The sequence below is a fragment of the Perca flavescens genome, chromosome 20, assembly GCF_004354835.1.
Source record: "Perca flavescens isolate YP-PL-M2 chromosome 20, PFLA_1.0, whole genome shotgun sequence".
Classification (NCBI taxonomy): Eukaryota; Metazoa; Chordata; class Actinopteri; order Perciformes; family Percidae; genus Perca; species Perca flavescens.
In genome coordinates, this window is record NC_041350.1 from 13,904,760 (window position 1) to 13,925,909 (window position 21,150).

The following is a 21,150-nucleotide window of genomic DNA, read 5'->3' on the forward strand; positions in this document are numbered from 1 at the left end:
TTCAGGATGTAGAACGGTCCATGTTTAGCTTTGTCTTATTCAAATTACACAAAACGAATCCCCAATAATAAAGCACATCTATGTAGTGTTTCAGTAAAATGCACATTTACATTTACATTCAGTGCTTCAGTAGGTTTATAAGCAGTGATCACTTGCTGCAGAAGCTATTTAAAGGTATAATGGGCATGAAGATCAAATCAAAAACTGGATATCACCGTCTAAAAGTATTTTCATCCCTGGGTGAATCAGTTCTACACAAAACAAGCAAAATATCTGATAAAGATCTGTATCTGGATGGCATATTGAAATCCTTTGAGGATGTAGTACGGCAATTCTGAATCCCTAAGTCCCAATATTTTAGATCTTTGCAACTTCGCCATCTGTTTGTGGAGACATTTGGATCCAGTTCTTCAGCCTCGAAGGTACCAGAATGTTGAGATAAGGTGTTGATGAACATTGAAAAAGGTATTTTATGCTTATTAAGAACCTGGGGGATGGAGCCTGGTCAGCCCTCAAGAAGACATGGGAAAGAGATTTTAGCATTACACTGGAAGATGAGGAGTGGGACAGAATTGGTAGGAATATTAAAACTATGTCACGCGATGTAAAGGTGTGTCTCATGCAGTTTAAGATCATGCATCACTTCTACTGGACACCCTCTAAATCCAGATGGCTGGAGTGGCGGCATTTGAAAGAAATGTCATTCAAGCGGCTTGCTAGATTGAGTTTTTACACAGAAAAATGGGGAATATACCTGAGATCTCTGGAGGGGCCCTAGGAGGCTATATACTGCAGAAAGGTGTATATCATGTACCTATGGTTTCAGCATTTATACATAATGTGGTTATTTGATTGACAGTTGCCTGTCTATTCTGTTATTTTATGTATTGAATATTATGTATATATGTATATTATTTCAACTTGTCAAGGAAGAGAGAAGGGGGGAAACGAATTGTAAAGGGAGGTGGTGACAGCTGATGAGGTGGAGGGGGTCAGACAGGGAGGTGATGTGCTTATGTTGCGAGTTGAATGTTTTGTTTGTTTCAAATACGAATAAAAATGTTAATCACAAAAACAACAAGCAAAGTATATGTATTTTGATTACTGTGACTCTGCTCACTCTGTTCATCTGGAAACTGTGAAAACTACATGTTTAAAAAAAAAAGTCAGATGGAGATCATATGCTTTGTTAATAGCACTCGTATCTAGGTTACATTCTATGTTGAGTAGTCAGATGCTGCACATGACTCAGCCTATTCTTTCTTAAGACAGTCAGATCTTGTTTCATGAAAACTATAAAAGATGCCCTTTCTGTCTCTCTGGTCAGAAGACACTTTTTTTTTTTTTCCTCTCGAGGTTTGTCTCTCTCTGTTATTATTGTACAATGATAATAACTTTAATCTTCAAACTATCAGTGTTTAAATGCTTACAGATAATTTCCACGACAGCTCATATGCTAGAGACACCCTCTGTTGTCTAAATATTAAATGATAAAGTCAGGTGTAGATTTAAATTATGTTATTTTCAAGGATGTAAAACAGTCCATGTTTAGCTTTGTCTTATTCAAATTACACAAAACTAATCCCCGAATAATAAATCACAACTAGCCTATGTAGTGCTTCAGTAAAATGCACATTTACATTTACATTTACATTTACATGTAGTGCTTCAGTAGGTTTATAAGCAGTGATCGCTTGCTGCAGAAGCTATTTAAAGGTCCTAAGGAGGCAAGTGTCTAACCATGAATGGTGAGTGGGGGAGGGCAGTCATAGTGAGCTAGGCCACCATCTGGCCTCATAATCATATGCTGGAAGCCTAGTTATTGTAGCACACTACCCTGACGACAATAAATGACCAGTGAAACAGCAAACTTTAGCGCAGTGTATGTTGGTCCTTACCACAACATATTTAAAGAGAACATCTACAGTATCTTACATCAAAATTATTGCATATGTTTAAGGCATCACGGATTTATTCATGACAATTTAATCAAATGTTGTTTCTAATATATGTATTTATAACTATACAACACATATTTAATTATGATCAATATAAGGCTGCTGTGTTTGCAACTTGTAGGAGATAACCATAGACTGTACGGAGATAACGGTATATTATGGTGGGCGCGTCCAAATCCGTGGGCTTGTGGGACATGTAGTTCACATTCCGGTGCAAAGGGGGCTGAGTGTTGGCAAATTACTTCATTACCCACAAGGTCTTGTTTTGTTGCGCCTGCGCTGTTAATGTTTTCCCGTCCATGTGTAGGCGAATCACGTGTAGAGACCGTTGATCGTCATGTCTCTGCTGTAGCAAAGCTCCGTGCTAGATTTTATTATTTGCCTCCAGTTGTCGCTGCACTTTGTTTTGACAGCTGCTTGTTTTCTTTTCTCGTACCTGTTTACCGAAGAATGAGCGAAAACGATGACATCGAAGTCGACAGCGATGTATGTGGTTTAGTTTCCTCTAGGACTAACGTTAGCTAGTCAAATTGTTAGCCAAACAGCAACATTAACATTCATGCCAGCCTAACGTTACGCTATCTGATGGAGCTAACGTTAGCTAGCTAGCTGGGTTTCTTGGCTAACACTAGCTAGCTAGATTTTAAGACAAATAGGGAGTGAGCTATTTGAAACTAAGTGTTTTGGAGTGATAACTGGCTGACTGGCTTGTTAATGAAAGTCAAGCACATTAGTCAGGTGAATAATTTGTGTGGTTTTACTGCGGTCAAGTAAGCCGTCGTTTGTGAAACCCAGTTAAACCAGCCATCGTTTGCCTTTGGTGGCTTATCTATCTGTGCAATTACGGTACAGGTGCTGGAAGTGGCCAAAAAGCACGTAACGTAATCACACCATTTGATGAAGTCTTCTTGAAAATGTGATAAAAGGTTTGATATATATTTTTAAAGAAATAAATATAAATTAGCCTTCACTGTAGAGACGCATTGTAATGCAAAGACAATTTCATTATTTATCATTTTTAACTATGATAACATCGTTTTAGTAATGTTGGCTGGAAATCCCAAAGGATTTATGCTCAGAATGCAATTGGCTGTTCTATGAAAATATATAAAATGTTCGGTAATTCTACGGTACATTTCAGAGAAAATTAAAGGAAAAGTCACATCTAAAGTCAATGCATTGTAATTCATAGAACATGCCTTCAAAGTTGAACATAAATATTTTTATCATAAATATTAAAACTACATTAAAATGCATTCAAATGACGAGGATACTCCGATCAGATCTCTTTTGTCGTAGTTAAAAAAAATAATGAGGGGATTTCCCATACATTACAATGCGTATGTACAGTGGAGGTGGATTTATATTTATTCAGATTTTTCAGTATTGCTTCATTGGGTATGTGGAATGTGAGAGTTTATTGTAGCGTAACTTTTAACGTCCATCTTGGCCGCCTTAAGCAATGTTACTGTAATTGCATGAATACACGTGCAACAAAACCCAAGCGGTGGCTGTGCAAATAGGACCCTAGAGACGGCTGTGTTCATGTTTTCATGTTTTTACGATTAGGGACATGCCAAGTTCATCTGTTATTTAACTGCAGCTTTCTGGACCTTTTAACAATATGTTCTACAACGACAATCCAGTACTGCTGAAGGACTTCACACTGCATTTGAAACATACTTGCAACATGAAAAAACACACAGTACATGCTAATTTAAATTCCCCATGGTTTACAAACCAGCTGCATTTAATTGCACATAAATGCGCCGTGGCGTTGTAATTGAGTATGCATATGAAAGCATGTCAGATCCTCGATCTGGTCACATATTTCTCAGAGCCCCTTGCAGCTACATGTAAAATGTGTATAGCAATTGCCCCTGTGAAAAATCTTATCCAATACTATATTTGTGCTGTTTCTATAAATTTTTACATTTTTGTCTTTGACCTGGAAAATTGTTCAAATGACTGTGTGATAACTATAAGATCAAGACATGCGTTCAAGTTTATTTGCTTCATTCAGCCATATTATGGTGTGAGAAGTTTCCACACCAACGTGTGTCTTAAATATTTGGCAGACGTTGCACAAATCTATGCCAAGTCATTGTCTATTGCCAATCAAGCCTTCAGGAGAGTACTCCTGTACCAGATAAGCATGTATTTTATTTAGCTTTGAACGGAATTGAGTTCCTGTGAAGGACAATTGTTAGACAAGGTGTGAAGACTCCCAGGATCAGGATATGCTGGTCCAACCTTTTAATGACTGAAAGCAAACGGCATGTCTTCAGTTGAGACTCTGTAAACAGATCCGCTCCTTGTAAATTTGAAAATTTGATTTACACATGTACACACAAGGACCCTGTGAAAGATAAGACAACTTATTCTACTTCTTTGCAGTTTAAATCTGCAGCATTTGCATGCTGCAGCTTTAAATGGCTCCCAGTCTTAAAAAAAATCACATGGTAATTAAGTAACAAACTTTCTCGTGACTTCCTTGGTTTTATCTTGTGTGTTTTTGAATATATAACATGCATTGTAAATATAAACTCCGCCTGTCCCTTTGCAGGCAGACAAGCGAGCCCATCACAATGCGCTTGAGCGCAAACGCAGGGACCACATTAAAGACAGCTTTCATGGTTTACGAGATTCCGTGCCTGCTTTACAAGGGGAGAAGGTGAGAGGAAAATATATGCATTTTCTACATTCTATAACTCTACCAGCAAAGATATTGAATCTTTTTTAAGGTAAGACTTAGGTCAGCTGTCTATCTCGGGGCGCAGCAACCTTGTTCACATAAAGAGTCACATTTAGATTTTCTTGTCCGTGTGACCATCCATCCATCCATCTACCTTAATGCTTGCTTGCTATTGGCATAAGCTTGAGCTGCATGTCCTTATGAGGGAAGAAAACAAACTGAGGCCAAAAAGTGTATTGCGTTGGTCACATGCAAAGCACTTTTATAACGCATGAGAGAGCTGTAGGTTGTCATCTTGCACTGCTGTGCTTTCAGACTGTTTTCACAGCTCTGCAAATGTGGTCACCCACAGTGGTAAAGTCTGCAGCTCATCAGCTGCATTTCCAAGTCCATAATATTCATCCACCTTAACAGACCTTATTATAGTTTGTAAAAAAATCATAATCAAAATTATTTTGGTCAATATTGAAATCCTGATTATTATAGATACATTTGACAAATGTGTCATAAATGGTGTCATTCAGAACACAAGGCAAAATAGGATCTTACTTGCAGATTGTAATGTACAAAGTAATTGTTTTTCTCGATTACATCGTTTTTGTGATTCGACAGCTCTGGTTTGCCCCCATCGACGTCTAATGCTGTTCTCTTGTGTTCTGCCAAGACGGCTCTCTTAGAGGTCCAAACCAGAGGAATGAGAAAATCATGGCCTTGTTTTAAAAGATGGCTTTCCCAAGCAAAGCCATCCATCTGTCAGTCATGTCCAAATGATGCGATTTACTTTTACAGACTGGAAGGCAACAGCTCTATACTCTTTTAACATCTTAGTCCACCTAACCTAAAGAGATATGTTTGTATTTATAGTCCATTTCATCAGTCAGTTCATCATTCAATTAAATCCAAGTTCAGCAGGCATTGGTATTCAGTATGCATGTGTGATGGTGCTCTAACATGAAGAAAATTGGTGTGTTTGTGCTAGGTCATTCTACATTTTTTTTCAATGTTCTAAATGTGCTTAAGGTTGCTGACCTTTGGAATAGTCTTGTTATTTTACTCTTATTTTGTAATCCAGATTAAAAACTAATTGCAACATACATGTATAACACTGTGATAACTGTTTTGGCACAATTAATGTTGTTCTGCCTGAACAAACAGACACTGCAGCTTTTTTCCCACGGCTCTCTGAAATTTGTGCTGACAGAGTTCTGTCAAACAGGCTTCCCGAGCACAGATTCTAGACAAAGCCACCGAGTACATCCAGTACATGAGGCGAAAAAACCATACCCACCAGCAAGACATTGATGACTTAAAGAAGCAGAATGCACTGTTGGAGCAGCAGGGTAAGTGAAAGACTTGCACGTTTTTGTTGTTGTTGTTGTCTTTTGTACGTCGAAGTGTGATGTAGTCTTTTAGTTGCAATATGCGATATATGATGAGATCTCCTGCAGTCTTTGTCTCTCTGTCTGTGGGTACTGCAGTTCGTGCACTGGAGAAGGCGAAGGGGAACAATCAGCTCCAGACAAACTACTCTTCTGACAGCAGCTTGTACACAAACCGCAAAGGCAGCGCGGTGTCCGCCTTTGACGGCGGGTCCGACTCCAGCTCTGAATCGGAGCCGGACGAGCCGCCCAACAGAAAGAAGCTGCGCGTGGAGCCCAGCTAGACTCGGGTCGCCTCTCCCCGGTTCTCCAGACTCTTTTTGCCCACCAGCCCCCAACTCCTCTCACCTGTCCACACTCAGTCCTGCATTCTAACGCCAGTCCAGAAGACAAGGTGGAGACTGTGTGAGAGAGGTGCTATTATGTATAAAACGCTTCTACCTTCCTTTTTCCTCCTGGTAAGCATCCTGTCACTCCGTTTGTGGCCCAGCAACAACTTTTTAAGAACCCCAAAGTGAGGCAGCTCTGCAGTTTTGAAGGACTCTATGCTTTTTTTTTTTTTTTTTTTTTTTTTTTTTTTAAACCTCATGATAACCATTCATAATCAAATGTGGAGACAAGGTATGACGCTTTAGTAAAGCTACACAAAATATATAGATTTTTTTTTTTCTTCGCTCATGGTTGTTTTGGACAACCTCTCTGCAATCTGTTGGGGTTGTGAGACTTTTTCGACCTTTGACAAAATGGTAATTAGGGATAGTTTACCTTTTTAATATTCATACTTTTCCAGAAAAGAATGTGAAGTTGCTTTTGAAAAGAAAATGTCTGTTATGCAAGATGCAACCCTCCTTATTCAGTGTAGGTGGCTGAAGTTTTTGTCTTTGAAAATGTTTGTATAATCAAATGAATCCCTCTATTTATAGTGACTCGCCGAAATTGATTTCCTACCCCTATGTCTGGTCTCCCTTATGTTTGGCTTGAGATTTTCCAGAGAGCACAGGAGGATGAACAAGTTGACCTGCTGTTTTAGTGGATTTTCCACAGGCTCAACTATTTATTTTCCTCTATTTTTATTATCAGATAAAATGTAGGTATACAACAAAAAAATCCCCTAATGGATACTGAATGTTAGGCAATGCAGTTAAAGGGCAGTGACCTTTTATTTTTGTTAATGAAAGTCCATTTCAGTGTGTAGTATATAACACTGTATACTCTTTAATGGTGTCAGTTCTGCAAAGAAAAGCCTTCCCTTGAAATATTTGCCTGTGCTGGGAACGTTTGTCTTTCTTTCTTTCTTTTCTTTTTGCAGAGTTAAATTAGTGTGTATGTAATCAATATTTGTTTGTTCCATTCCATGGAAATTACAGGTATGTTGTACATACTGCCAACGGTTGTCTTGCAAGTTGAGGCAAACCTTTATTATGAGACTATAAATAAAACTATTTTATCCTTTTGGGATGTATTTGTGACTCAACATGTTTTTAATAACATCTTATGATAGCTTTTGTACATTAAGCTTCCTAAATGACTACTTTATATATGTGTTTGGGGTTGGAGGGAAACAGCTGAGGGAACTCATTTCCAATCCCAGTTAATGAAACAATCAGATGTGTTTGATTACATTATAGAAACTGCTAATAGAATCAAAGCAATCAAGAGTGATAATTTAGTGAACTATTGTAGGATATTACATTATTTTAGATTTATATATTTGAATTGTGGTGGCAGGGGTACAAAGACAATTCTGATTTCTCACTCCGTTTCAGATATTAGGCAGACAGTGGGAGCATCAGGAGACGTCATATCCTCCAATGGGGCATTGCATTAAATCAAGAAGAGTCGAGGGACTTTACACATGTTGGTCATTTTTAAAGCCTGATTCCGCAGTTATAGTCTACACATTTTAAGATAATTTTTTTTTAATTTAAATATAAGATTAAATAAAAAAATTTTTTTAAAAAATTGCCATGAATTAAGGATTTAATATTCTCCACTAACATTACGTTTGGTGTCAGAATGTTCTGACACCAGGTAGGCTACCTGACAGAGAACTCATGTCTTCCTCTGGTGTAGAAGTAGCTAGCCTAGGCCCTTATGTCTATGGCCTAGGCTTACTCTCTACGTCAGTATTAGGCTACAGTGGAGTTGCATATTAAGGTGTTTGGGGGTCCTTTAAGTCATTTGGGGTTACAATTTGGTTTTGGAGAATACTACAACCAGCAATTCCACGGCCCCTTCCAAACAGGCACATCTTCAACGGGCACTGTAGGCCTACTAGTTTGTTAAAACAAAAAATTGATTTTGGGATCAGCCCAGTGTGATTGTCCAAGTTTAAGCTCCCACAGCAAGAAGCAGCCTCTTCAAGGATGCAGGTTGTATGCTGCCTTCTGGGACAGTAGGTAATGTTTTAGAACACCGCAGCCTGTCGCACCAGCTGGCACCAGCTTGTGTAAATTCTCTTACATTAAATTCAATTTTAAAACCCTTAAATTACGGGAAGTTCAAATGTATTTGTTTACGCAATGTAAAGAGTACTAAGGCCAGAACAAAACATAAAGCAAAAGTGATGCATTTATCACATTGTGTTGTTTAAATACACGCTAAACTCGAACCGAAACACAAAATTCCCTGCTATATTTCTAGGAAAGAAACTGCTCAAACAACAGTTGTTGCGAGTTCTAAATGACTAATTTACAAATCCCGAGTATAGAAGTACGATTGTCCGAGGGGCACTGGAGGCAGCACACTGCAGTGAGCCAAAGCTACATGGAAGAGTCATGTTTTCTTCTACATTTTAGGTTTTTGGTCATGGCTAAACAGTACGACTTTTTGTTCAGGTTGCTCATGCTCGGAGACTCGGGGGTCGGGAAGACGTGCGTGTTGCGAAGGTTCACAGAAAGTGAATTTGATCCTTCACATATTTCCACCATCGGTAAGCCATCCAACAAGTTTTCAGTGACGCCTGTTTCAAAACTCCCATGGCTTCATGTTAGCTGCAGGTTGAACCGGATAAACATCGGTGGATACCTTTTACAGAATCAATGTCGAGATGGCAACTTTTTAACTAAACTTTCTGAAACAGTTGACCCTACAATTTTCAAAATGTTTGTTCAAAATGTTTAGGCTGGCCTACTTGGCTAGTAGGATTAAGTTAGTACAAAGTGCCTCAGGTCTTAACCGCCCTGAAACTGACTGAAAATGTCTTAAGAAAGCTACACAGATCCTAAAATATTACATTTTCTAACAAAGATATGTCCAGAAAGAAAGAAAGAAAGAAAGATAGATCGATAGGGCCATACATCTCCTACATCATTTAGGCCCTATAATAAAGGATGTAGGAGAGGTCTGAAAAAGCTGTTAACTGTCACAATAACAATGGAAAGGAATGTCAACATTATTTTCTCTGCCCTCAAAGTGTTTTTATCCTGTTTATTATTCAGAAAATGGTACTTGTAGACTGATATGCACATTAGTGCTTCATATCACTGCTGCCTCTTTTCCTGACTGTTTGATAAACTAATGACTTGGAGGAAAATGGTGTGGCAGTTTTACACTAAGAGTAAAGCAAAGAAAAACGTTCATTGTAGGCTATATAGTTAGTTGGGACTGTAAGAGAAAGTGCTGTAGTGTAGAGTGAGTTCAGGTTAAAAGGTTTGTGAACTGCAAGCCGGAGAGCTGATTTGAGGAGAGCTTTACATGGGATTAAAGCCAGTTATTTGAGAAAGTGCATGGTAAGTAAATTCTCATTGCTTAAAGATCCCTGATGTCGTAATTATTGGTTACATTAGACTGCTTCCCTCCAGATCTGCATCCCCATTTCTCACAAACGCAGTGTCAGTTCAGAGAGCTGCGGCAACAAGAAGGCACTGACTTGTAGGAACGCACAGCTTTGCATTATATTATATTAAATAAACACAAGGGAAGCAAGTATGGGACATTATTAATATGCAAGCTTGTGTCAGGGGTAAGGTGGTAAAAAGGCTTTGTGGTCCACAAGAATCCATGTTTTAAAGGTGAAACACGCCATAAATGAACACACCATAAAATAGTGATTTATTCTATAGTATTGTATTAAATACATTTGAATTTCAACTAGTCTCTCCTTAAGCCAAATATTAGTCTTATCTTATCTCATCAACAGTGATAAAGGAACACGATTAGAATTTTTATATAATTTTACTGGGATGTAGATTAGAAGGCACATTTTCTGATTCACTAATGCCTTAACGTTCAAATCAAACACATTTGAATGTAACGTGTCAAACAGAAATTCTGCCAGCCAACGGAGTCAACGACTATTTATGTGTCCTTCATAGCGGAACTTGAAAAGGAATTACAAAAACGGGTGTATAGGGGCGGCTGTGGCTCATGTGGTAAGAGCTGTTGCCTACCAATCAATCAGAAGGTTGATGGTTCGATCCCTTGCCCTTCAGTTCCATGTCAAAGTGTCCTTGGGCAAGACACTGAACGTGTGTGTGAATGTTTATCTGATAAACAGGATCCTCCTTGTATGGCTGCCTTGGCCACCAGTGTATGAATGTGTGTGAATGGTTCCTGTACTATGTAACAGTGCTTTGAGTAGTCGTTAATACTAGAAAGGTGCTATATAAATACAGTCCATTTAGTATAGTGAAGCTGAAATGATTAGCCAACTAATTGATTAGTCCATTGACAGGAAATTAATCTGCACTGTCATGGCTCACTGGGACATGTTATAAACATGCTTTTCCTATCGATTTTAACTGTATAATCAGGAAAATAATCAGATGAATCATTATTGAAAATAATATACCAGTGGCCGGGTTGGCTCAGTGGGTAGAGCAGGCGCACATATACTGAGAGGTTTATGCCTCGACGCAGAGGTCCAGGCTTTGAGTCCGACCTGTGACGATTTCCTGCATGACTGCCCCCTCTCTCTCCCCTTTCTCACCCAGCTGTCCTGTCAAATTAAAGGCGGAAAAGCCCAAAAAAATAATCTGAAAGAAAATAATATACCACATGGTATATTTAGCACTGTACTACAGTATATACATTTTAAGCATCTAATATACACAGTATGTACCATGAACAATGAAATTGAGTTTTCAGAGTGGGCTCAGCATACAAACTAAACAAAAATTGATTTAAGAAGATAAACAGGTTGGCAGCTGGTGCTATTCTGTCACATTTCTTAACTCTCTCGTCCTGTTACCCAGCAGTAAAAACACGCAGCAGCTCACATCAGTTGCAACCCCCTTGTGGAGACACAGTGATTTAAAAGCTGACACTATGCAGTGCTTGAGATACTATTCATTAGGGATAATAGTGACTCTGAGCAACACTCATTAAGTGCTTACAAACACACAATAGCCCATGGAAAATGGCACAAAGCAGGATTTTTGCATCAATTTGTCACAGTTGCATAAGTGATTCCAGTTTGACCTTGTTAAGGTGTTTGCAGTAGCATCACAAATTGCTTCTGTTATGTGTTGTTGACTCTGCTTTTCTGTGGAATTAAATGTAATTTTCTTTTTTTTTTTTTTTTTTGTTGTTTGCAGGAGTAGATTTTAAAATGAAAACACTAGAACTAGATGGAATCAGGGTGCGAGTACAGATATGGTAAGTTATGTATGATTTAATTGCATTCTCAGTATGCTGACGTGCATATTGTGTGATCTTCTTCTGCTGGGTTTGGCCGTCTCTGCAGGGACACGGCAGGTCAGGAACGTTATCACACCATCACCAAACAGTACTACAGGCGTGCACAGGTGATCCCTCCATATGAACAACAAGTTACCTTCATGGGTTACTGTAGCATTCATTGTTTAATCCTTCTTCGTTGATTCTTGTCCAGGGTATCATCTTTGTATACGACATCACAAGCAAGTCATCCTTTCAGCACCTAGTGAAGTGGGCCAGTGATGTGGATGAAGTAAGTCGATAAGCCCTCTCATTTCACTCCCTTGGCCTTCACACTGACCCAGTATTTGTACCAACTCTCAGTGCACTGCTGAGGCTTGCTGCACACCCAGTGGCTTAGTTTGAGTGACAAGATGATGAAGTCCCTTATCTCTTTGCTGTCTGTCTTGACTTTTGTTTTTTGTGTTGTGTTTTGCAGTATGCCCAAGACAAGGTGCAAAGGATCTTGGTAGGAAACAAGTGTGATGAGGAGCTCAGGAGGCAGGTGACAAAGGACCAAGGAAACAAGGTTTGATTCAACCTTTTTTATTCAACCCGTTTTATTAGTTTTTTTAAATAGTCTTTTTTTTTTTTTTTTTTTTTTTTTTTTTACATGTAACTTACTTAAAAACATAATATAACTTCATAAGTGATGTTGTAGATATACAAAAAGATCCTAAAGTACCCAGTAGTCATTGTTTCAAGTTTTTCCGCTTTACATTGAGTGATATAAGGTGACCAGGATTAAATGGTAAGCAGACATTTCTAAAGGATACACCGCTAAATCTAACAGTTTTGTTTATTAGTTTGGCAATTATTTCACAAACTATGGTACAGAAATACTGTGTTAATTGAGCTTTCATGACCACTTACTTTGCTTACACAGAATGTGAGTTCTTAAACATTTTTCCAAAGTGGACCCAGCACATCAGCTCATTTGTATGAATAATTCATTAAAAACAAATTGATAGGCCAGCTAATAACAACTTCCATTTGTTTTCTTGTGGATAAAACTGACCCTGGCTATTAAAATACCTTTTGTTGTACTTATTTATAACCATATCCACCTGGACAATGCAGCTAGCAGAAACCTATGGGATGGAGTTCTTTGAGACCAGCGCCTTCAACAGCATGAACATCTGTGAGGTAGGGGTGCATCTCCAAAGAAACTGTGTGTCACACACATACTGCAGGGAACTTACCTGCTAAATTCTTATTTATTATCTTACATATTTCTTTTTCACTTCCTCCTTCCTTTAGTCCTTCACTCGCGTGACAGAACTGGTGCTGCAGGCTCACAAGAGAGACATGGACAACTTGTTGGGATCACTGGATGATTATCTGGAGAAGGCCATTTTGGAAGAAGAGGAGAGTGAAGGCACCGACAACAACGCTCACAAGACCTGCATCTGTTAGAAAGAGGGCCATCACTGTACCATGGCTCATACTGTAGCTAAAGACATTTGTTCCCCACTGTGACTTGACTCAGCCCGCCTCCGCTTTCTTCATAGATACTGTGACCTGTTGGCCAGGTTTCACTTTTCATATGTCAGTGCAGTGGTAGATGCAGTTAGCAGCAGCAACTAGCAGAGGGCCCATTCTGTTGCATGATCACTGAACCCTGTAGCCAGTGAAGAGTATGCATACAGTGCATGAAGGTAGCTTCATTTGCTCCAGCAAAACTATCAATGCGTAAAATGTACTAATATACATCTACAAATTGATTGGTGACCTATGGATCCATATAAAAGAAATCAGTTTATTTAGTTGCAAAGAGTATTTGTGCTACGACAAGGCAGCCAGAGGACAGAGTTGAATTATTTACCTCTCGAAACTCAAACCAGGGCGCATTCTTTTACACAATGGGCTTATTTCGTCTAGGGAGACAGTGTTTTGCCATGTCCAATTACCTTTCTGAATGCAGTGCATGTTCGTTTACCATCCTGAATGTTATATGTATTTGTTTAATGAACGTGACTGGCATTGCCTACTGTATGTTATGCATTTAAGCAGTGCTACTGCTGCTTAGAATATGTTTGCGGGGTCTGCTGAGGTGCCACGGATATGTAATTTTATGTATGAAACTCAAGGATGTTGCAAAAAATCTTGCTATGTGTAAGTTAATAAATTCCCATTGCCTATATTTAAAACAAATTAATTGGATATCTGAGCCTTGCTGAGTCACACAATTTTGGATTGAGAGTAAAGTTAGGTCCATGGGGAGTTAAGATGGGTTCATTTATTTTTCATCACCTGCTGCGTGTGCACGTTAAATCTTTGATGACTGAGAAAACTGATACATACAACGCCCAATACATCCCATAATACCATTTGACCATGTCATGACAGTAGATACGGCTCATATTTTAAAAGAATTCCAATGACTGCACCTTTTTAGGTTCAGAGAAATTCTAAATGTCAACCCTTTTCTAAGCTTATCCAAAATAAGATAGCACATTGTAAATCACGCAAAACCTACTTCATGTAGCCTACTTGTGTAGTGTCACAATCAGTTAGATCAATCTGCTCCAAGAGCGTTGTATGTCAGGAGAGGATCAGTTTCTTGCAGTGCCATTTGACACCCAAGAAAGGTCAGGTGACCAAGCGGTTGGATGCAGTCACACGTTGAGATCCCGTCTGCCTCCAGTGAGGAATCACAGGAGTCGAGATGACGTTCATCGCCAAGACCTTCTACGACCTGAGAGCCACCACGCTGGAGGGAGACTCGGTGGATTTCAACGTGTTTCGGGGCCGGGTGGTCCTGATAGAGAATGTGGCCTCGCTCTGAGGCACCACCTCCCGGGACTTCAGTGAGCTCAACCAGCTTCAGAGCAAGTACCCTCATCGGCTGGTGGTCCTGGGTTTCCCCTGTAACCAGTTCGGCTATCAGGTGAGTTGAGCAGCATGGTTTCCTCAGGCAATTTATGACCCTGCAATATCTGCTCTTGATATAAGCCTAAAATCTCATACATGTATGCAGATGATTTTTTTTTTTAGTCATGCGAAATATATCATTTCACCTGTTTATACAAACCTTCACCCAATTAAGGGCTTCCTCTGGATAGATGATAAAAACATGTTTTCCATATTTGGAGCTATGTTGTATGTTTAAAGCCAATTTCATCTTTCTGACTATATCATGTATACATATATAGTATTTACGTTTGGAAATGAACCATGTTTGCTTTACCCAGTGAGAATGTTGGCCATTATATTTATAAAATAGTTCAAAAGAACAGCATGATCGCATAGTGTGAGCTGGTACTTCAGCTTTGATACTATTAGATTTTTAAGTATCTGCTGACACCCTTATAGCGGGGGCGGGGGGGTTTGTTTGCTACAGTGTAATCAGCTTGATTCATGTTATCATTTTCACAATATGAAACTGTTTCGCAGGAGAACTGCAGCAATGGTGAGATCTTGAGTTCCCTGCAGCATGTGCGTCCAGGCTGCGGCTTTCAGCCCAGCTTTACCATCTTTGAGAAGTGTGTTGTCAACGGGACAAACACACATCCCGTCTTTGCCTATCTTAAAGACAAGCTCCCCTATCCCGATGATGACCCCACCTCCCTCATGCAGGACCCCAAATTTCTGGTTTGGAGTCCCATCAGCAGGACGGACATCTCTTGGAACTTTGAGAAATTCCTCATCGGGCCAGAGGGAGAGCCCTTTAAAAGATACAGCAAAATGTTTCCCACCATTGACATAGAGCCTGACATTCAAAGACTGTTAAGATTAACCAAGACCTAAGAATAGCCTCCACCTCTTAATGACTTCTCATCCATCACAGTCAAAGCTAATATGCTGTGCTCCACACTTTTAAGCCTTATTAAATGAGGGTGGTATTCTTAAAAGCTAAGGGAATATTATCTGAGGCCTTATAAGTGCTTAAAAGTAGTGGAGGAATAAATTAAATCTATGTAAAAAATTATTTTACAGTACAAATGTGGGTATACTTCATAGAAATGATCACTTCTAAAGCCAGGTATTTTCTTATGCATGTCCTTTTGTTTCTTGTCCTGTGCTAGCCTGGCCAGCAGATGGTGCTGCAGATTTGATCATACAAAAAGATAACTTGTTGTGTTCATTCTTTTATGAATTAACATTCATCACACACACACACACTCACAACATGTTTGCACTGGAATAAAACCCTAAAAAACAATATTCTCTCTCACTGATGCATCTTCTTTTAATTGGACCAGTGAGGCACTTGCTATAAAGACGTGTGCCTCTGATAAAAAAGAAAAGGTTGACAAAAATAGATGTCATTTCTGAAACAGTGTAGGCATACTAATGATGCTTAAAATATAGTGGGGAGGATGTGGAATTAGGATACATGTTGTCATTGCACATTAAAACGCTCACAGGCCATTCCTGTGCATTATGCATCCTCTAGCCTGCTGATTCGTTCTTTATTTGTTGAGATCTCTTTCCACCAGTTCAAAGGATCTAAATGTCCAACTAAAACATGCTGACACCAGTAGCCTACAGCTGCAGGAATGATTTACTACCGCAGTAGCATTTAAAGACAAATCCTAATTCGTGCATATAGGAGAGCATCGCACTGCCACTGTCTAATGTTCTAATATTTAATTTCCTATGCACAGTGCGCATTGTTTGCAAGGTCTGCAGATTAGCAGTGGCTTTTCTGCACATCCGCTCACATCGACATCGGCTGATGATGTCAGAGCTACAGGCTGCACAGGCCGGGCAGTGCCCTAATGTCTTTGGCAGGTTGCTGCGGGGACAACAGTCACCGGACACTGTTGTATTTCCGTTTGTAGACACCCTGACACTGTATCACTGTCTTTGCATATCACATTTAAATATTGGTGTTGTTGTAAAGAACATTTGATTAATGTAGCCTATTTCCCACAGGCCTGCTGGCATGTGGTTGACAGTCAGGTAAGCAATGTTGCCTATTAGAAGCAGCAAATATTGGAGGAAGAATACCAGGGACCTCTCCTCCGCCCTCTGCACCGCTGCACACAGTTTGCAGAAAAATACCACAAAAGATCGTTTATGTTGAAGTGATGTGAGAATCCTCAATGTATTTCTCACCAAATAATGAATAATTATAATAATAGAATACAACTCATCACGTAGCCTATAGGCTACATTTTGTGTCAAATGGTCACACAAATTCTAACTTCATCTCTTGAAAATACTTGCATACATTTGCATGTGTATTGCTCCAACTGGCACTGTATGGCACTGTAAAAGTTCATCTTAAGACAGCTTTAGAAATGTTCTCTCAATTCTTTCAACAAACATGACATGTTTTTAACAGGCGATTTGCAACAGTAGGCTAGGTCAAAGGTTGCTGGGTTAAATGGGTCTTGCACTGGAGGATGTGTGTGATTACATTTCATTATTAGTAGAAATTTGACCAAACTTAAACATAGTAAAACATAAAACGGTGTGCAACTGGACCTACAAAGAAAAGGATGTAAGTAAAGGTTTGGAGTAAAAAGAGTTTACATCCTATGTCTTTAACGCAGAGTGAGAGCTCTTCGTTTTCCCTCCCCTCCGTCTACCCACTACAGGTGAGCACTGTTGCCACGGAAACGTTTGCTTTCCCCACGAAGCTTTCTCGCGAGACTCCGGGGGAGAGAGAGAGAGAGAGAGAGAGAGAGAGAGAGAGAGAGAGGAGGCTGCCTGAATGATCTCATCCCTCCAGCAGCTGCATAGCGCAGCGAGGCAAACCCGTAACTTTCTATCAAACTTCAAAGTTGCCTTTCTGAGGACGACACCGGGCGTTTTTTGGTTTAAACCGGAGCAAACACGTTTCCCGAGAAGGTAAGAAAGAGCGCTACGCAGTTTGTGTTTCGGACTTAAAGGACCTTGTTACGAGTTGAAACAAAAGGAGGAAAACCCGCTTCGTAGTGTGTGACATCCAAAAGCTTGAGGCAGAAAGGAGAAAAGGTGAGCCGGGGAACGTGGTGCTAGTCACGTTGTTCGTGGTACAAGGTGCCTAACGTTACACACAACATCTGTCGGCTGTCCGTGAACGACAAAGCACATCTTTGTGCTGTGTCAAGGTGCAGTGTGGAGCCAGTGCGCAGTCAGTGTCAGTGCGTTTTTATTTTAACTAATGGGGTTGGTGTTAGACGAAATGGACTCGGTAAGAAACCTTTCTACCAGACTGTCACTGAGGCTGTCAAAATATAGCCTATGTACCCGCGGCGTCGTTGTGTATGTCAAGGGCATTCTTAGCACTGCTTTGGGGAGACGATTTACAGGTGGCATCGTGCACACTAGACTACATATATCTCCTTGTGTAACTGTCACCACCCGGTAATCAGTATGGTGTACCCCGTGTTTCATGCAGGTGATCTCCTTGTGCCACATCTGGCCTGGGAGTTCTGATTTGTTTACAGCATTGCCTGGCTCATCATGTTGTTGAACAGATTAGGTCAAGATGATTGCATCGTGAATGTGGTTCATATCTTAATCAATATAGCCTACCATGTTAAATTCTGTACCACAGGGTATCTACTAGTCATGGTCCGCCATGGCATTTTGATCAGATATAACCCAATCAGACCCACCTTTGCTAAATGTATTCATGCATAATGTGCAGAATACACACAAAGCCAGCATGTTATGTCCCCTGTGGGCATAGAGACTGTTTTGAATTAGATATAGAATACAGATCAGGGCTACATGATAGAATGGGGAAGATTTGGCAATGCGGGGGCAACAAGGCAAACAGAGGTTTGTTTAAATAGTAACAACCAGCAAAGTGTGCCAACCTTTCAAACTTCAATGCAGTATTGTGTCCAAAACCAGCATTTTTACAAAATATCAGCTGTAACAACTATGTAGGTAGGACCATAGACCCGTAGGACATGCAAAATCATTGGGCTCCCCTCGAACTGAATTACAGCGCAGGCTGCTCCAGTGGCTCGTTGGAGTTGGATAATTTTGCATGAGTCAGGTGCGAATAAGGAAGCTTTGGAGTTTAGCTTTTGGCAAGGATCAAGGATTTTTAGCATTCTTGATAGGCTTAGCTGACCTGCGGTGGGCATGACTGATCATACACTGCACTGCAATTTTTACTAGTGAGTCTAATCTCCGTTTTGTCCCGTCTAAATTTTACCTATTATTCACACTGGAATGCTTCTTGCTTCTCTGATGGGATTTCTTATAGAGAATTTCTCTAATGCAAAGGCAGCAGCTTTATATCGCTGTTGAGGAAAGCATGCATGCTCTGTTTAAATCTGCCACAGTGGGCCAACAACTCTATGTTTTATGCTGCTGACAAAAATACCATTCAAGGATAAGCCATTACTGCGTGGGCCTTAAAACATGTCATTTAAGGAGACTCGTTTGCAGCCATAGTAGCAGAGGCTCATATGATATATTTTCATCTACATGTAAACTTTAAAAGTTCCTTCAGAAAAAAGCCATTGCTTCTCACCTTTCTTATCAGCATAAATAGGCCTCCCCCTGGTTTATGACTGAAGGACAGTGATTCTATTTTCACTTTTTGCATCATACTTCTCATTCACAACCCTAACAATTGTTATTGTGCTTCATTTGTCGTAGAGTGTTTTTACTGTGCACAGAAGGATGCTTCCTGTTGCTAAGTTGAGCTCATGTTTCTATTGTCTCGTGTGCATTGGCTCGAAGGGAATAGCTCGAGCAAAGATAAAAGACAACTACAAGAGGAGCATTGTGCTGCTTTATAATTTGCCACTCTGGAATGCGTGGGCTGCAATTATGTTAAGTGGCCATCATGATGAAATGCTTAAATTAACTGTTTACATTTTATAATGAATAATGGCATTATTGTTATGATTAATTCTCAAGTTCAAAGTGCATTATTCTCAACTGGTTTAATGGTTTTAATGTATAAAGTAGGTTTTTGACCACACTTTTCACAGTAATGGGCTGCTTCTTGGTTACATGCTGCTGTTAAGCCCGTGCCCCTGTCAGCTCTAGCTGCCTGTTACTGATGACAGACAAGACTACAAACTAAACAGACCTTCAGATATGGCCCTGGATGATCTGGTGCACCAATGTGGCCAATGTCCGCTCCAAGGCCAACTCCTTCATGCCTGTTTATTCTAAGCCAGACACCAAAATGAGTAATGTATTCACGAGTTTTGACACAACCTTAAGTCATAGTTTGAAATATATCACTTTTTTTTATTTTGTTGAAAAAAAAGGAAGCTCCTTTAGTTTTAACATGAGGGATTTGTCTGGCTGGTATTAGTCAGCATGTAGTCAGATGTCAAATGACTTGATGGTAATATGGCCTCCAGCATGTGATTGTCTTTTTCGCTGGTGACTGAGGGGGTTGATGAGTTTGATTGTAATGAGATGCGACTACGGGTCCGCGTTTCCTGCTTGCTAAACTGTTGGAATGCTCTGTCTTTGTCTGGATCGGACGGTCCACTGTATACCAGCCAATGGAGGAAAGCAGAGGGCTTGGAAGCTACAATAGTGATGATGTAATCCCTTTTCAGCGAACTGTCACAGAGTAAATGCGTGCAGACAAAGGAACATTCCCCTCCTTTTCACCCCACCTGCCCCAAAGTTTGGGGAATTTTTCGGCCACTGTAATTATCTATGCGGGAGATTCTGTAGTGGTCACCTCCACTGAGGGAGTTTAGTAGTGGGGGACAGGTGCAAAGTGTTGCTATTGACTCTGATCTGGACCTTAGTTGATTGAGTTGTGTCTCCATTTGGTGGTCCGTTGCAATACTTATACACTCATGAACTAAAGCAACCTTTCCCTGACTGGGTTCTGTCATGCTGCTTCCAGCTCTCAACTCTCAGCCCCAAACCAAAACCCACAGTCATGCAGAGATCAGACACTGTGTAATTCCCCTTTTCTGCTCCCATCAAACCTCATACGTGCTGAAAATAGCACGACATGACCTAGAGATTAGAAGATGGAGAAGAAAAAATGAAAACTTTGACAAACGACCACTTAAGAATAATTTGAAGTGAGACAAGGTGAAAAAAACAAAACAACTTTCCATAATGAAATCTGGAATTCTGACGATGATGTGCTGCCGCAGGCTACCTCGCTGCCACACAGCGATGACATGCTCAGTATTGTCTCGACATGTCTGCTAGTTGCTACACTGTCTCTGTGCTTGGCTTGCACACTCTCCCCTGGAACAGATTACAGAACTCAGCCTCTGAGAGGAATCAAAACACCAAGCAGAGTTACAGGCCCATGCCCCATGCAGAGCCTATGTGGGCAGCGGTGGAAAATAATTCCACATACAAAAACCGCAGAGTTTTTTTGCTGTCGTCCCTCCTGTGGACAGAAATCTGAGAAGCAGGCAGGAATGCATGAGGGCTTGGTCATGGCTGAGGCTCAAAACAGATCTCAATCCATAGGCAGGTCTGTTCAGCTTGTCCTCATTCCTATACATGCTTACAACTGTTGTTGTTTCTTTCAGGAGCCACTTTTACCATGTGATTTGTAGTAAAAACA

The 21,150-nt window shown here is 40.2% G+C and overlaps 4 protein-coding genes across 7 annotated transcripts in view; all 4 read left to right on the forward strand.

The window, feature by feature from the left end:
• The first annotated feature begins 2,244 nt into the window (after window positions 1-2,244).
• Window positions 2,245-7,494, forward strand: LOC114546402 (protein max). Of its 2 annotated transcripts, none has more exons than XM_028565164.1 (4): window positions 2,245-2,444; window positions 4,525-4,632; window positions 5,870-5,993; window positions 6,132-7,494. In XM_028565164.1, exons 1-4 carry the CDS (start codon window positions 2,409-2,411, stop codon window positions 6,314-6,316), a joined length of 453 nt encoding a protein of 150 aa, XP_028420965.1. In that variant the 5' UTR covers window positions 2,245-2,408; the 3' UTR covers window positions 6,317-7,494. The 2 variants fall into 2 exon arrangements, with proteins under 2 accessions (XP_028420965.1, XP_028420964.1); XM_028565163.1 differs by having other exon boundaries at window positions 2,246-2,444; window positions 5,855-5,993.
• A 756-nt stretch (window positions 7,495-8,250) lies between these two features.
• LOC114546401 (ras-related protein Rab-15) lies at window positions 8,251-13,848 on the forward strand. Of its 2 annotated transcripts, XM_028565162.1 has the most exons (8): window positions 8,251-8,427; window positions 8,870-8,964; window positions 11,570-11,630; window positions 11,719-11,779; window positions 11,866-11,943; window positions 12,130-12,219; window positions 12,771-12,836; window positions 12,951-13,848. In XM_028565162.1, exons 1-8 carry the CDS (start codon window positions 8,399-8,401, stop codon window positions 13,104-13,106), a joined length of 636 nt encoding a protein of 211 aa, XP_028420963.1. In that variant the 5' UTR covers window positions 8,251-8,398; the 3' UTR covers window positions 13,107-13,848. The 2 variants fall into 2 exon arrangements, with proteins under 2 accessions (XP_028420963.1, XP_028420962.1); XM_028565161.1 differs by lacking the exon at window positions 8,251-8,427 and having other exon boundaries at window positions 8,706-8,964.
• A 438-nt stretch (window positions 13,849-14,286) lies between these two features.
• gpx2 (glutathione peroxidase 2) lies at window positions 14,287-15,857 on the forward strand. The gene is made up of 2 exons (XM_028565165.1): window positions 14,287-14,580; window positions 15,087-15,857. Exons 1-2 carry the CDS (start codon window positions 14,359-14,361, stop codon window positions 15,438-15,440), a joined length of 576 nt encoding a protein of 191 aa, XP_028420966.1. The 5' UTR covers window positions 14,287-14,358; the 3' UTR covers window positions 15,441-15,857.
• A 1,484-nt stretch (window positions 15,858-17,341) lies between these two features.
• LOC114547443 (signal-induced proliferation-associated 1-like protein 1) overlaps window positions 17,342-21,150 on the forward strand; it is a 40,075-nt gene continuing 36,266 nt past the window's right edge. For both annotated transcript variants that reach the window (XM_028566818.1, XM_028566819.1), the window contains exon 1: window positions 17,342-17,492. The gene's annotated coding sequence lies outside the window, so the exon portion shown is untranslated. The remainder of the gene's footprint in view (window positions 17,493-21,150) is intronic.